Source organism: Argentina silus (assembly GCF_951799395.1).
Source record: "Argentina silus genome assembly, chromosome: X".
NCBI lineage: Eukaryota > Metazoa > Chordata > Actinopteri > Argentiniformes > Argentinidae > Argentina > Argentina silus.
Genome location: NC_139653.1, coordinates 33749311 through 33765919, shown reverse-complemented (window position 1 = coordinate 33765919; position 16609 = coordinate 33749311). Strand labels below are relative to the sequence as shown.

General features: G+C 45.7%; 1 protein-coding gene across 1 annotated transcript in view; it reads left to right on the top strand.

The window, feature by feature from the left end:
* Nucleotides 1-16579, top strand: part of LOC310823454 (solute carrier family 12 member 9) — a 47290-nt gene extending 30711 nt beyond the window's left edge. The window contains exons 10-16 of the mRNA XM_083696315.1: nt 359-516; nt 3672-3754; nt 6244-6368; nt 9653-9845; nt 14463-14637; nt 15270-15416; nt 15726-16579. Of these exons, the coding sequence (XP_083552441.1) occupies nt 359-516; nt 3672-3754; nt 6244-6368; nt 9653-9845; nt 14463-14637; nt 15270-15416; nt 15726-16444 (1600 nt within the window). The 3' untranslated portion in view covers nt 16445-16579. The remainder of the gene's footprint in view (nt 1-358; nt 517-3671; nt 3755-6243; nt 6369-9652; nt 9846-14462; nt 14638-15269; nt 15417-15725) is intronic.
* Nucleotides 16580-16609: the final 30 nt, after the last annotated feature.

Below are 16609 nucleotides of genomic sequence, written 5' to 3'. Positions count from 1 at the left end.
CACTAGATTCACTAGATTCACTAGATTCACTAGCCTCCCATCAACACTTTTTGATGGCTGTGCTGTCATTTCAATGGAGAGTCTGACTTTGTGAGCCTAAATGACAGGCAGTGCGTTTGTGGTTGCATATAACTGGGCAGGGCTACCATGCCACAAATGCTTCCCAGTCTGTACCAGGTGTGATTCAATAGTGTTTTAGCAAATTAGGAACGTGTGAGAACTCCCTCATCTCTAGTTTGTGTGTCTCTTTTGACTGTTATTGTTTACTGCTAACTTATTCACTTTAATGGATCTGACATGTTTTCAAAAGAGAAGCAGTCAGGTAAAAAACATCTCTCTCTCTTTCTCTCTCTTTCAGTATTCTGCTCCAGAGGGACTACAGTTTTCTGCGGGACATCAACGTGTGGAAACCATTTGTGACAATCGGGGTGTACTCCTCCACCTTGTCTGCAGCCATGAGTAACCTAATAGGGGCCTCCCGCATCCTCTACGCTCTGGCACGGGACGACCTGTTTGGTTGGTATCCTTCTGTCCTCTTTCATTCTGTGTCGCGCCCATCTCTCCTACTCACATCAGCCCTTTTCATCTTCCCGCTTCTCTGTTGTGTGTGTATGGGGGGGGGGAGGTAAATGAGGTAGCTCAATGACAGTGTGTCCTGTGGTAATGGATGTACTTGTGTAGTATCCCGCTATATATACACACACAGCCTTGTCTAACAAATCATTTTTACCACTATTACAGTGCCTTCAGAAGGTATTCAGACCCCTTCACTTTTTCCACATTTTGTTGTGTTAGAGACTCAACTTATAGACTCAATTTAAAATGAATTAAATTAAAAGAATTTGCCATCAATCCACACACAATACCCCAGAATTACAAAGGGAAAACACGCTTGAAATTTCAGTAAATTTATTCAAATTTAAATACAAAAATACCTCATGTACATACGTATTCAGAACCTTTGCTATGACACTCTTAAAATTAGCTAAAATGCAAAAATGTCATCAACAAATCACTCAGTAAGTTGAATTGAGTCCATCTTAATGCAAGGATAACAGTTCATGTAATTGACTACTGCAATGCACTCTTGGCCGGGCTCCCTGCCAAGATTCAGATTCAAGACCCTGGTGCTCGCCTACCGGGCGGCAAAGGGAACAGCCCCTCCGTACTTGCAAGCAATGGTCAGCCCCCAAATCCCTGCCTGATCACTCCGCTCTTCCACCTCAGCTGGCCGCCTGGCACCGCCACCTCTATGTGGATACAGCAGCCGCGCTACTCGGTCACGGCTTTTCACTGTCCTAGCGCCCCACTGGTGGAACGGGCTTCCCACTGCTGTCATGACTGCAGTCACTACCTATCTTTCGCCGTAGATTGAAGACCCATCTCTTGAGGCTTCCGTCTGGCCACTCTACCATCAAGGCCTGATTGGTGGAGTGCTGTAGAGATGTCTGTCCTTCTGGAAGGTTCTCCCATCTCCACAGAGGAACTCTGGAGCTCTGTCAGAATGACCATTGGGTTCTTGGTCACCTCCCTGAGGGGGGATGGCCTTTCTCACCCTATTGCTCAGTTTGGCTGGGCAGCAAGCGTCTTGCTGGTTCCATTTAAGAATGATGGAGGCTACTGTGTTCTTGGGGACCTTCAATACTGCAAAAACATTTTTTTACCCTTCCCCAGATCTGTGCCTCGACACAATCCTGTCTTGGAGGTCTACAGACAATTCCTGTGACCTCATGGCCTGGTTTTTGCTCTGACATGCACTGTCAACTGTGGGACCTTATATAGACAGGTGTGTGCCATTCCAAATCATGTCCAATCAATTGAATTTACCACAGGTGGACTACAATCAAGTCGTAGAAATGGATGATCAAGGATGATCAATGGAAACAGGATGCACCTGAGCTCAATTTCGAGTGTCATAGCAAAGGGTCTGAATACTTATATAAATGTGATATTTCAGTTTTTTATTTTTAATAAATTAGCAAACATTTCTAAAAACCTGTTTTTGCTTTGTCATTATGGGGTATTGTGTATAGATTGATGAGGAAAAATAATAATTGAATCCATTTTAGAATAAGGCTGTAACATAACAAAATGTGGAAAAAGTGAAGGGGTCTGAATTCTTTCCGAATGCACTGTACAGTGCCCTCCCTAAGTTGTGGAAAGCGGAAACATTTTGTCTTCTTTTAGCTCTATACTTTAACAGTTTAAATTTGAAATCAAACAATTACTCGAGTCAAATTAGAGATTCTCAGCTTTAATTCAATGTTTTTTCATTAAAAAAAAATTTTAATTACATTTTTCACCATTTAGAAAGTCAAACATGTTTTAAACCTACTCCCCCTATTTCATGGCTCCATAAGTATTGGAAAAAATCATATAATGTCCAAATAAAGTATTCATGTTTAGTATCTGGTCAACATTTCTTTGCAAGTCTGCGACCCATTGACCCCACCAGACACTGTGTATATTCTCTGATGATGCTTTGCCAGCCCTGTCCTGCAGCCATCTTCAGTTGTTTGTTTGGAGGTATTTTTTGCCTAAAATCTTATCAGAAAATGAAATGCATGTTCAATTGGATTTAAATCTGAAGATTGACTTGGCCAGTCAATAACTTTCCATTTTGGCCCTGAAAAACTCCCAGTATGTTTGGGGTCATTGTCTTACTGTATGATAAAGCGCCATCCAATGAATTTGGAGGCATTTGCCTGTACTCGAGCAGACAAGCTGTTTCTGTACTCTTCAGAATTCATTCTCCTGCTGCTGTCAGCAGTAACATAATCAATTGAGACAAGTTAGCCAGTTCTTGTGGCAGCTGTACTATATAGTTATATATATATATACTATAGCCCAAACCATAGCACCCCCTCAATCAATGTTACACAGATGAGGTTGTATGATGTAAATCTTGGGTCGAAGTCTTCCTTGACCTACCAAGCCAGTTTGCATTTGGTATTGTACATTAAAAAAAACAGAAATTAATAATAATAATAATAAAAAGGAGAGAGAAATAATAATAGAAAAGACAAAAAGCAAAACAGCAAACAAAAAAACTAATATGTACAGGAAACAGTTAAATAAATTAATTGTTTTGGCTATGTTTCTGATAGAGTTTTATGATATTTCATTCCATTTTCTTGACTTTCATTGACGTCTCTTTGGTCCTCATGTTGACAGACACCAATAGCAAACTCCTATTGGTGTCTTCAAGTCAGGAAAATGCAAAGCCTAGAATCAATATTAGACATTGATAGCTGTCTTATGCCTGCACATGCAATGATGTGACAGAACACACCTGACTAACCAGAAACACCTGTCAAGCCAATTTTCCAATATTTTTGGTGCCCTAAAATAGGGGGACTATGTATAAAACGGGTTGTAATTTCTAAATGGTGAAACCAATCAGAAAAAAGAAAACATTGAATAAAGCTCAGAATATCTATTAACCTCAGTAATTGTTTGATTTCAAAACCAAACTGTTGGAGTATAGAGCTAAAAGACCACTAAATGCTTCCTCTTTCTAATACTTATGGTGGGCACTGTATGTGTATATCTCTCTCTATCTATCTCTTTCTATCTATCTCTCTGTGCATGCCTTCCACCCTTCTCTCTCATGATTGTTTCCCTAACTTCTCTCCCCTCCCCTCTCTTTATGTCTGTGTATGCCCCTGTAGGCAAAGTGTTGTCTCCGGCTAAGAAGACGTCTCGCAGCGGGAACCCCTGGGTCTCTGTGCTCATCTCCTGGTTCCTCGTACAGGTGAGACACAGGGAGGAGAGGAGGAGAGAAGACACAGGGAGGAGTGAGAGGGAGGAGAGGAGGAGAGAAGACACAGGGAGGAGAGGAGGAGAGAAGACACAGGGAGGAGTGGGAGGGAGGAGAGGAGGAGAGAAGACACAGGGAGGAGTGAGAGGGAGGAGAGGAGGAGAGAAGACACAGAGAGGAGTGAGAGGGAGGAGAGGAGGAGAGAAGACACAGGGAGGAGTGAGAGGGAGGAGAGGAGGAGAGAAGACACAGGGAGGAGTGAGAGGGAGGAGAGGATGAGAGAAGACACAGGGAGGAGAGGAGGAGAGAAGACACAGGGAGGAGTGAGAGGGAGGAGAGGAGGAGAGAAGACACAGGGAGGAGTGGGAGGGAGGAGAGGAGGAGAGAAGACACAGGGAGGAGTGAGAGGGAGGAGAGGAGGAGAGAAGACACAGGGAGGAGTGAGAGGGAGGAGAGGAGGAGAGAAGACACAGGGAGGAGTGAGAGGGAGGAGAGGAGGAGAGAAGACACAGGGAGGAGTGAGAGGGAGGAGAGGATGAGAGAAGACACAGGGAGGAGTGAGAGGGAGGAGAGGAGGAGAGAAGACACAGGGAGGAGTGGGAGGGAGGAGAGGAGGAGCGAACGAGATGTAAGAAAAAAGGGTTGTGTCTCAATAGCCTGGACCAGACAGAATGTTTCACTTTGTTTCATTTGGTGAGAAGTTTTATTCCACTGATAAAACAACATCATTCTGTCTTTTAAAGGCTAGTGGCTTTATAGTGATTAGAGGCTTCCTTTCATTAAGCCCTTTTCATCTCTACTGATCTGAACAAGACTTGACAGAGGAAAGACAGGTGAGGCAAGTTCTCCGCTTTCACCTGTTCAATTCACCCTGATCAGTGGCATTGAAGTGGAGGAGATGGAGAAAAAAAGTCACTTTAGACTAGAACAGTCAAGAAGGGTAAGGACTGAAGAATAGAAAAAAGGAGAAGGAGAGGGCTCTCTTGAAGAGAGTCTGACTATCTAGTCATTATCTTAGATGAGTGTTAAAGGCCAAATGGCTGGTCTTTCTCTCCTCCTCTCTCATCCCTCGCTCCTCTCCAGGAGTGGGGTGGTAATTAGAGGGAAATCGTTAGCTGCACGGCCACTATCAGAGCTCATTGACACCCCCGCACTTTTCTCTCCCTCTCTCTCCCTCTGCCATTTGAATGATTCAGTGATGACAAAAGTGTGATTCTAATCTTACTCCATGTTAAACAATCTATCAGACGAGGGGACAGAGGAAAAAAAGGGAGGGAGGGCAGGAGGAGGGAGAGGGAAAGAGAAAGGGAGAGATGGAAAGGCAAACTGAGTATACTATGACAGGGCCACCGTCAGGGGGGTACAACCAGGAATGTTTCCCAGGCCCTGGGACTAGGAGCGGCCCTTATGGCAGGCTCACATGTGCTGTTGTTTTTCCATTGCTCATTCTTGCTGAGAAAATGAGTTATGAAGTATAATAGAATGAGATGGGACAATGTTAATATGTTTCTTATTTTTAAGAGCCATGATGTAGGCCTATCTGACAGCATTTCACCCTTTTTAACATTTAAAAATGGTTTGATCAACTAAAGGCCAATCAGTTTACTCCACCTCTACCCCCCGCTAGAGAAGATTTGGTTCATTTTCACATGGTTTGTGCGATAGCTGGTTACTTTGGTTCAGTTCGGGGTTTTGTAAACACACACACACTTAAAGTGTATGCTGTGACTATCTCTTTTCGGATCTACACTATTAAACACAAGATAAGCCCCATTACTGTCCTGTTCAAGCTCTAAAATATTATCTCAGATAAAAACACACATACACACACAATTAACCATACACACATACAGCATGCACATTTTGTTCTGGAGGGTAATAATAGGTATTTATAAGATGACCACAAGTATATACAGTATATATTTACAAGTATTGGATTCCCCCAGATTCTTCTCAGACAATTGTGTGCGTTTGTGCGTACCTCCAGACACACACACACACACACACACACACACAGACATACACACACCGTAGCAGTGCGTGTTAACAGCAGATCCTGCTGCTATGACAGCAGTTGTCCATGCTGCCCTGTGCCTGAGGTAATGGCTAATTAATGCTCTTGTAAAAGGGGCTCTCAGGGGATGGCTGGGGAGGCACACTCGCATTGACTTTGTGTTGTGGAGGTCAGAGGGATCTCTCTCTTTCTCTCTCTCTGCCTCCCTCCCTCTCTCCTTCACTCCTGAGAGTGCCTGTCAATGATACAGCTTTCATTAATCTGTCCTCCATTGTTAATCTCTCCCTCTTGATTTTCTCTCTACCTAGTCTGCTATCTATGTAATGGTATATACAGATACACAATGACAATAACCATGGTAATATCAGTGTCTGTTCATATTTTGTATATCATGTTTTGAATGGACTTGTGTATTTTCTTATTTTTCTAATTGACATTGAGCAATTATGTCTTCTCATTCTCGCTTCAGTTGGTGTTGTTCTCTGGGAAATTAAACACCATTGCCAGCATCGTCACAATCTTCTTCCTGCTAGTCTACGCAGCTGTGGACCTGGCCTGTCTGGCCCTGGAATGGGCCTCCGCACCTAACTTCAGGTAACACACACACACACACACACAGAGTCATAAACACATACACCAACACATACACCAACACACACATGACCCTGTTTGTACTGGGGTATCTTTTCTCTGCCTCTGCCAGCCTCACTCAATCAGCCACTCCATCTACTTTGTCTATCTCTTTTCTTTTCTTATCTTTTCCTTTGACATCTCTTCTATGTCTCTCTCTGTTTTTCTTCCTCTGTAACACACATTCCCATTTTCTCGCTCTCTTCTTTTCTCTCTCTGTCTCTCTGATGGTTTGATAATGTTGAGTGTGTTTGTGTTCCACTCAGTGTGTGTGCCAGCTGGGTGCCGTGGCGACAGTGTGCTAATTAAAAGACATAAACTGGCCACTGCTCCCAGCTGCACATCGAAGAGGGACTACAGATAAAACTGTGTGTGGATGTGGGTGTTCCTAAGAGTCCATTTACATTATTTCCCCTCTATATCTGTTTGTGTGCCTCCAACCCCCTATACCTCCATGTCCATATCAGTGCTTGACCATGTGTGAAGGGTATATGAAGTTCCCCCAAACATTCCCCTCTCTGTGTCTCAGTGAATCTCTCTACCCATTGGGCAACAAGGTTCGGCCTTGAGCTGATAAAGCGTGTGGTTGGATGGCTGCTTTGGGGCACTTCCTTAATTCTATTAGTCTGCTGTTGTTATGTCGCCGGGCGGTTCTTTTGTTGTTGTTTGTTGTTGTGTTTTTCCCGCGCCTCTTTCCAGGCGAGAGGAATTAAAAGCCATTTAGCATTGGCTCTCCCCTGAGAACTGCTCTGTAATTAGCATAACTAATTTAGCAGAAATATTTCCCTTTACCCTAAATTTGGCACACACGGGTGTTTTGCTGGGGAAGGGGGAGGATGGGGGCCTGCAAAATTATGATGTAGCGGAAGAGCTGTCTGCTTGTGTGTGGAGTGCCTGAGTGAGAGCGTGAGTGAGAGCGTAAGAGAGAGACAGAGAGACAGTGTGTGTGAGTGAATGTATGCTTTTTAGTGTTAGTCTGTTTTAGTGTGTTAGTGTATTCATCAGCATCTCCTAAATATATCCAGTCACTGTGTGTGTGTGTGTTTATGTATTTGTGTTAAGGAGCTGTTGGCTGCAGCTTTTCAGTAAATGGCTCCAGTTTTCCAGAAGGCTCCTTTGGGGCAGTGTGTGTTCCACTGCTGATGAGACTGAGGACTGAGTTTAGGGGACAAGGCTGAGTAGCTTAGCAACACACACACACACACACACACACACACACACACACACACACACACACACACACACACACACACACAGCCTAGGTTTTGGAAAACAGGACGATAATGCCAAATATTGTCCCTTGAATGCAAAGGGTTGCACAAGCTTTGTGTCCTTGTAGATATCTGGTATTTAGGGTAGAAATGTTGAAGTATGTAGACACAGGCTAGGAAATAAATAGATACCAAAGCTCTTATGATCATAGATGTTTGAGTAATGTAATGAATCATCACTTAGTGGCCAGTAGCACCTGCAGACATGGTGTGAACGTTCACTGGACTGGAATCTGGACCTGAATACGATCTGGTCTGAACACTCACATGCTGTACTCTCACACCGTATAGGCCTGAGGAACAGGAACCATTAAGTTATTCTGTCATTCCAAGTGTGTGTGCATGTGTAGGGAGTTTGGTGTTAGTCCAGTTTCAATGATATAACGTTGCTTTAGAATGATATCTGACCTAATGTCTGATGGAGTACTCACTGGTATTTAACTTCTAGATTATGACTGCAGATCTGGCAGGCTTGTGTACACTTGAGTGTATTTGGACATTTCCAGAGCCAGGGTGTTTTAAGGTGATGGCCGTAGCACAGTGTTTTGTCCCCTCCAATCATGACGTGTCTTTTGGCTGTCGGCCGGGCCCCCTCTCTTTAAGTGCTTGAGGGGTGGCCATTTTTTGTTTTCGCTGATGTCAGCAGAGTGACATCAGTCATTGGGAAATGGGTGGTGAGGAGGGGGAGGAAAGTGGGAGAGACCTGGGGAGTGTGTCAGAGATATACACTGCCACTAACAAGACAGAGATTACAAACACAAAAGGAGAGAGGGCAAGAAAGGCAAAGGGAGGGAGAGAGAGGGAGCACATGCTTTTAACATAATTACACACTCTCCAGCAGGGCCAGAGAGAGAAGAATGGGAATAGAGGGGGGGAGAGAATAGGGGGGGCTAAGGGAAAATGTTGGGAGTGACACAATAATGCAGTGAAACGAGCGATTAAAAACAAACCATAACAATGGATGGAAAGTAGGTGAAGGTTAGGGGCCTAAAGAGAGCCGCTTTCCCTCAAGTGATGGTGAGATTTAAAAGCAAATACGGGGAGAGAGAGAAGGGTAATGACTGCAGTATTTGTTTCTATTTCTCCCTCTCACATTTTAGCGTGGGCTACGTAGCATTAGTGCTCAGTTGCGTTTCTCCCTGTTAATGTTGCTAAGTCTGTTAGCGTAGCCTTGCACCTCCAAAGTGTTCCCAGCTGGGCCAAGGCTGTTGATGGAGACAAGTCATTTGGATGGTAATTACAGTAGCCCGGGCAGCCTTAATGGCTGTTTATCTCCTGCCTCTGTTATTGCAGAAGATTGGGGTCGCTACGTGATCAATGACCCCACTACCTTAGTCCGCTGGTCGACCCAGGGGAACTCAGGCATGACCTACACACCTACACACACACACACACACACACACTCAGAAACTCATTAACACACAAACACATTAAAACACATACAAAAACTGACACATACACTACTTATGCATGCATGCTGAACTGCACACCTTTCTATAGAGGCACTTCATTATCTGTGTGCTGTAATTTTGTATTGGAGCTCTTTATGTTTTAATTACTTTAACCCCCTTGCTTTCTCTACACTCACCTCCGGTTGTTTATCATGCTTAGATAGAGCTGTCGGTCTGATACTGTGATAGCGTTATACCTGATTGCGTGCGTGTGTGTGTTAACAAATATGTTTGAGACTTCTGAAATGTGCATGTCTCTATATACAGTATACACACACACCGACAGCAATATGTGTATCAAAGCAGGGGTAAAATTGGGAAGGGGATCAGAGTGGAAATGGAATACATTTCTGTCTTTATTAAAAACAATCATGGAAACGCATGTACTGTATTCCTGGGGACAGTTCCACCATAAACAAAATCCCATGTTAACATCTAAATGCAAGTACATTTATGCTGAATTTTATGTGTTTCCATTTAGTTATAGGTTATTATTAAGTATTAATCTGACTCCTCCATACTCCAGGCCAACCTTCCGGTACTTCACATGGCACACCTGTGTGCTGGGCATTGTGGGATGTGCAGTCATGATGTTCCTGATCAATTCCATCTATGCCTCGGCCAGCATTGCCTTCATGCTGCTACTTCTGCTGCTCATCCACTACCTCAGCCCTACCAGCAGCTGGGGCTACATCAGCCAGGCACTCATCTTCCACCAGGTACTCTCTCTCTCTCACTCACTCGATCACACACATACACACACACACGCACGACCCCCACCCCCCCCGAGACACACACACACACACACACACAATGATATCATCCAAGTGTCCATAGATTGTGTCCTCTATCCTTCAAGCTTGTTGCTGTACACCACATTTTCAAGGAGGGGGGGCGTTGCCAGGAGGGACTGTTGCCAAGGGGACGGTTGCCAGGGCGGTTGGCTGCCAGGCGTCCGTCAAAATGCGCATTATTACAGGAGCATTATTACAACCACTTAACTTATTGAGCCCCTCTCCCCCCTCCTCCCTCTATTCCCATCCCCAGGGAGAGAGGGGAACAAGGGGAACAAGGGGACCACAGAGAGACAGGGCCACTCAGATTAAGTAGTGTGTGTGTGTGTGTGTGTGTGTGTGTGTGTGTGTGTGTGTGTGTGTGTGTGTGTGTGTGTGTGTGTGTGTGTGTCTCTCGGGGGTTGGTGGGGGTGCGTGTGTCTTCGCTTGTTTGTGTCTTTAAGGGTGGGGTTTATGGGTGTGCATGCTCTATCAGTATATGGATTGCTGCCAATTGCGTGACATTGAGGTAAGACAGAGAAATAGTAGAGATTAATGCCATAATGCAATGGAGATGGTTATGGTCTTGAAGTAAATAATTCTAGATAGATGAAAGAGATGAACATGGAGATGGATTCATGGATCAGTGGACAGACGGACAGAGAGAAGTTGCAGATGCAGGTGAAAGACAGTGATGGAGGGGAGGAGTGTTTGAGAGATGAAGTGATACATATGACTTCAGGAGGGTGGAGATATGGACTGATGGATTAACAGAGAGAAGCGTGGAATGAGGGAATGATGGGGAGAAGGACAGGTAGATGAGTGGAGTAGGCAGTTGCACATTGACTCTAGGACCTCATTGTATTGCTGGAACTATGCTTGATAATGATTATGCTGATGATGATGAGTATGATAATAATGATTGTATTATGAGTGTTTTGTGTCATCCTAATCATTAGCAATGTGTACACGTACACACACACACACACACACACACACACACACATAAAAACTTGCTTATGGTAGTCCATTGTATACAATGATGACTTCCACTTTTGTCTCTATTGGTGATCTGTCTGTCTACTATAGATAGTGCATGTAAAACTTTGTGTCGGTGGTAGTCGTGCATTTCTGGCCTCGTACCTTAGTCGTTGTGAGTTGTTCCTCTCTTCCTCAAGTCTCTGCACCCCTTGCTTGCAGAGCTGGTGCCAGGTGGAGCATTTGGCAGCAGTATCCTCCAGTTTTGTTGGTGTTACGACCCTTCTATCTCGGGTAAACTAAGGGCCTAACACGATACAGCGAGACTGCTGAATGTTGCAACACAAATGCTATGAACCAGGAATAAAATGAAAGAATATTTATTGTCCAAACAAATGATCGCCACAAGGGAACCAAGAGGACTGTGAACGGTGCCAAAGAACATTATTTAAAGACCTAGTTACCTAACCACACAAGATCTACTACAAAAAAACATGGGGGCACCCATTCCACGCCTGATGTTTATAACAGATGTGGCTACGTGATGAAGTAAACCCATGGGCAGCTTCCGGAACAGGTGCACGATGACGGATGGGACTGACAGGCCAATCGTGGACGGACACCTGTATGAGAGTGAGAGGAGGAGACATAGACAGGAACACAAAACGCAGCACGACAGGAGAACCCACCCGCCTACAGGACGAGGGACGTAACAGTTGGGTTCAGGGATGTTTTTAGCTGATCCTTATAGCACCTTTTCTGGCCCCCTGCAGAGCGCTGGCCTGGGTGCAGCTGACTGTACATAATCTTTTGAGACAGGAGCTCCTTCTGCATTCTGATCATGTGGCCGTGCCACCGCAGTTGGTGGTGGGTTATGCTGGCCTCCATACTTGGGCAGCTTGTTTTTGCCAGTATGTCAGTGTGGGGTACGTGGTCATGCCAGGTTATTCCCAGAATGCACTGGAGGAATCTGATGTGGAAAGCCTCAAGCACCTTTATGAGTTGGCTCTAGATGGTCCATGACTCACAGCTGTAGAGGTGTGTGCAGATGCAGAATGCCTGATACACACATACCTTTCTATGTATGTTGAGGTCCTTATTGAGAAAGACCCTCCTCCTGAGCCTGCTTCAGCCTGTTTGATCCTCTTCAATGCTGCAGTCATCGAAGAGGAAGCTGCCCAGGTATTTGAAAGTTGGAACAGTGGTGAGTACACTGTTGTTGTTGATGGTGGAGACGGGCGGGTCAGGTGGAGGACTGGATGTCCACTGGAATATCACCTCGGTCTTTATGATGTTCACCACAAGTCCAATTTTGGTTTAAGCCCTTACAGCAGCTGCAAGGGTAGCTTCCAGTACCTCTGGTTTGTGTGACATGCAGTTGTCCACGTACTGCAGTTCAAGGACATGCTCAGGTGTTGCTTTGATGGCAGCTTGGAGCCTCCTGATGTTGAAGAGGTTTCCATCCAGTCTAAAATCCACTCTCAAACAGCTGCTGTTCTCGATTTCCTTGTGAAGTAGCACTGTGACGCATGAGGAGGAAGATGTTAAAGAGCACAGGAGAGAGAAGCCACCATTGTCTCACTCCATTGCACACTCTAAAGGGCTCTGACTCCTGGCGTTCTATTGCCACTTATGCCATCATGCCCTCATGAAACTGCTGCAGGATGTTGACAAACTTCCTTAGGCAGCCAACCTTGAGGACATCCCACAGGAGATCACGTATGAAAGGCCTTGGATAGGTCAATAAAAGCCATGAATAGGTCTTGGTGTTGTTCCAGGCCCTTCTCTTGTAGTTGCCTTGCAGTGAACACCATATTGCCACTCGCACAAGTGGCCTCTTAGCGCTCCTGTTCTTCTTGAAGCCACACTGCGACTCAGCAGGTCTTCAGTGATGTTCTGAACCAGTCTGAGGAGCATCACCTTAGCCAGGACTGCCAGCAACAGTCACTAGTAATATGCCATGACTGTTCCCGCAGATGGATATGGATATGGATATTGTTAAGTGTAGCTCTGTGTGCCTTATGCATGTTCTTCAGTAAGGCAGAGATTGTTTCTTGTTTTTGTCTAAACCAGTTCTGGTGCTTCTTGCCTCTCGCAGAGGTCCATCTATGGAGCCCTCTGTGTTCAGGAGAGGCTCATTGTTGTGCAAGAAAATGGCGGAGATCGCTTCCAGTTATCTATCCAGGAAGGGGTTGAGTGGGCAATTTCTCTTGGCCTCTCCCCAGCTAGGGTGAGGAATGTGGTCCTAAATAGGGCTGATCAGTCACACAGGGGTCTGCCGAGAGTAGCTCCCACTCAAGTTCAAACTGCTGGTGACCATAAACTGCTGGCGTGCAGGGGTCTGACTAAGACCCGGTGGCAAGGGGGAAACCCAGGACGACCAGCACCTTCCACAGCTGCAGGAGACATCTTACCTCTGGGTCCTCCAAGCTTTTCCCCTGCTTGTTTGGCCTGGGGTCGCAAGACACCCAGTTACCGTGCGTCGCCACGTGGAGGCATAGTAGGAGTCTTGATGCAGAAAAGCTCTATACTGGCAGGGGGGGGACTCATTGTATTGCTGGAACTTTGCTTAGTAATGAATATGCTGATGATTGAGTATGATAATTATGATTTGTATTAAATGTGTTTTGTGTCCTAATCATTAGTAGTGTGTACACACGCATGCACATACACACATACACATACACATACACACACACATACACACACACACACAAACACACACTCTCTCTCTGTAATCAAACAATGTGTCTCCAATCTTCCTCCTTTTTAGGATCCGTGTCACCTTGTGACCAGACAGGGATATTGGTATTGTTAACATAGTGGACATAGAACCCTGTTGAAAAGGAGATGTTCATCTCAAATTAATGTTTGAATGGGATACTAGGTTATGTATAGTCTAGATATAATGGTATTTTCCAGATGGTTAGATGTCTCATCTTTAGGATAATAGTCATGTAGGTCTTAATGGCACCTTTACTGTATGTACATCTCTCAGACTGACAATATTAGAGACAGTGGTATTTTCAAACCTTAATGACGTGTGTGTGTGTGTGTGTGTGTGCGCGCGCAGATATGCAGACACACACACACACACACTTCCTGGTCTGCATTCCCTGCCACAGTCTCATGTCTTAATGGGATTCTGATTGTAAATCTAATTTGTTTCTGCACTGGAGGAATCCCTGTGATTAGAGTGTGCGCGCACGCACGCACACACACACACACACACACACACACACACACACACACACACACACACACACATACACACACATACACACTGCGGCCCAGAGCAGAGAGCAGCCGGGGTGTGGCCGGGCAAAGGGACGTGTGCATCTGTGTTTATGTATGTATGTGGCAGTACAGAATGACAATAGTAAGGGTTTCATGACTTCTGTAGATCCTATGGCCAAGCCTAGACTCAGAGAGTAGTAATGATACTATGGAAGGTCACCTCTATACCTCCTTGAAGTTACTTTGGGGGCTTTTTCTCCCTGCCTGAAAAGTCCTCTAAGCAGGTATAATAAAACTATCCTGTCCTCTCGCTATCTCCTTCCTTCCCTGTTCCCTCTCTCCCCCCAGGTGCGTAAGTACCTGCTGATGTTGGACGTGCGTAAGGACCATGTGAAGTTCTGGAGACCACAGGTTCTGCTGATGGTGTCTAACCCTCGCAGCAGTGTGGGCCTCATCTCCTTCATTAACGACATCAAGAAGAGTGGCCTCTACGTGCTGGGACATGTGCAGCTAGGAGACCTGAGTATGTTCACACCTTGCTGCTACATACACATTACTATTCCCCAGAAACTATGGTAGATCTGAACAAGATTGGTTAGGTGTAAGCGACATGGCAAATTCGACCTACCCTGTCAGAGGAGCTGTTACTATATTGCTAATGCTTACCAATTTCATTCAGATGTAAAAAAAAAAAAAAAAAAAAAAGTGCCTAAGGGAAAAGGGCTGGGGTTTGTTTTGGAATTGGAGGGGATTAGTTCCACAGGACCTGGGTTCTTGGGGATGATGAATGTGTTTTTATGCAGGTGTTGATGTTTCTTCTCTGGTCCCTCAGTAGCTAAAGCTATATGACTGTTAGTCCAGGCAGCTTCTATTGTGACAAGATACATGGAACTAGAGTCTGTGATCTGTCTGTACCGAGTGTTGACTTTCATCTCGGCTAATGCTGACAACACTCCTACAGCATTGACTGGCCTCTCGTAGCCCTAGTTCTATGGCAGGCAGACATCACAATCGGGTCACCGAATAAAAAACTTATTCTTAAAGAGTGAGTCAGTAAAAGTTGGCCCGAAAATGGCCCGTGGCCAGTAAATCTACATAGATATTGATGTTATATTTATTTCTGTATCCCTTTCTCTCTCTCTTTCTCTTTCTCAGACACATTGCCCTCTGATCCCCTGCAGTCTCGTTATGACTCGTGGCTGTCTCTAGTGGACCACCTCAACATCAAAGCCTTTGTCAATCTGACCCTGGCTGACTCTGTCAGACACGGAGTCCAGCACCTGCTCTTCATCTCTGGCCTGGGTCAGTACAGCTCTGATACCATGCGCTTGCTGGAGCTTTGACCAGCTGTCACAAACACACTCACATAAGCAAGAATACACATGCCTACTGTACAGACACACTCTCACACACACATTGCTCCCTTTTCTCATTTCTGCCAACCTAAATAATACTCAATCTTGAGCTTTTGCTCTACCCATCATGCTACGATTCTTCTGCCTCCTCACTATCACACATTCTCTCACTTTATTTAAATCTTTCATCATCATTCTCTTTCAGCCTCAAACTCTTTCACTACTGATCTCATATTTTCTCTCTTCCTCTCTATAGGTGGGATGAGACCCAACACCTTGGTCCTTGGTTTCTATGATGACTGTCCCCCTGAGGACAAACTCATCGACCCCTCCCTCTCATCAGGCAAATCTACAGATGCTAGCAGTCCCTCTCAGGACCCCGAGGATGAACAGCTGCCGTTCCACTTCCCTGCTCTTCGGGGGTCCTGGGAGGGCTTGGAGGGGGGAAAAGGAGGAGAGGGGGGTGGTAAAGTCCTTGGACCAGAAGAGTATGTGGCTGTCATTGCTGATGCCATGAAGATGCTAAAGAACGTAGCACTCGCCCGCTACTTCCACCGTTTTGACCGGGCAGAGGCCCTCTCCTCCTCCTCGTCCCAAGGGAAGGGGACTCTCTACGTTGATGTGTGGCCTATCAACCTGCTTCGGCCAGACAGCTGCAGCTATGTAGACACCTGCTCTCTATTCCTCCTCCAACTGGCCTGCATCCTCAACATGGTCCGAGCCTGGCGCCGTGCCCGCCTCCGTCTCTTCCTGTGTGTGGAGGAAGGTCGGAGTCTGAAGGGGTCAGAGGAGAAGCTGGGTCAACTACTAAAGGAGCTGAGGATCAAGGCCAATGTCTACACAGTGCCCTGGGACCAACAGGTGGCGCTACACTGGCAGAGGCAGGGTGAGGCAGGCAAGAGGAGACCCTCACGCCAGCCTTACAAAGACGACGAGGAAGGAGGAGGAAACAACGAAACGAGAAGAAGAGGTTGAGGAGGAAGGAGAGGGCGATTACGTGAATAGTTTCCCCAGCAACGCCACAAGGCTGTCAGACGAGTATCTGTCAGCAGTTAACAAGCTGATCCTGGAGCAGGCCCGCCCCCCTCCGGCTGTGCGTTTTCTGTACTTGCCCCGTCCCCCTGCTGACACACGCCGCTA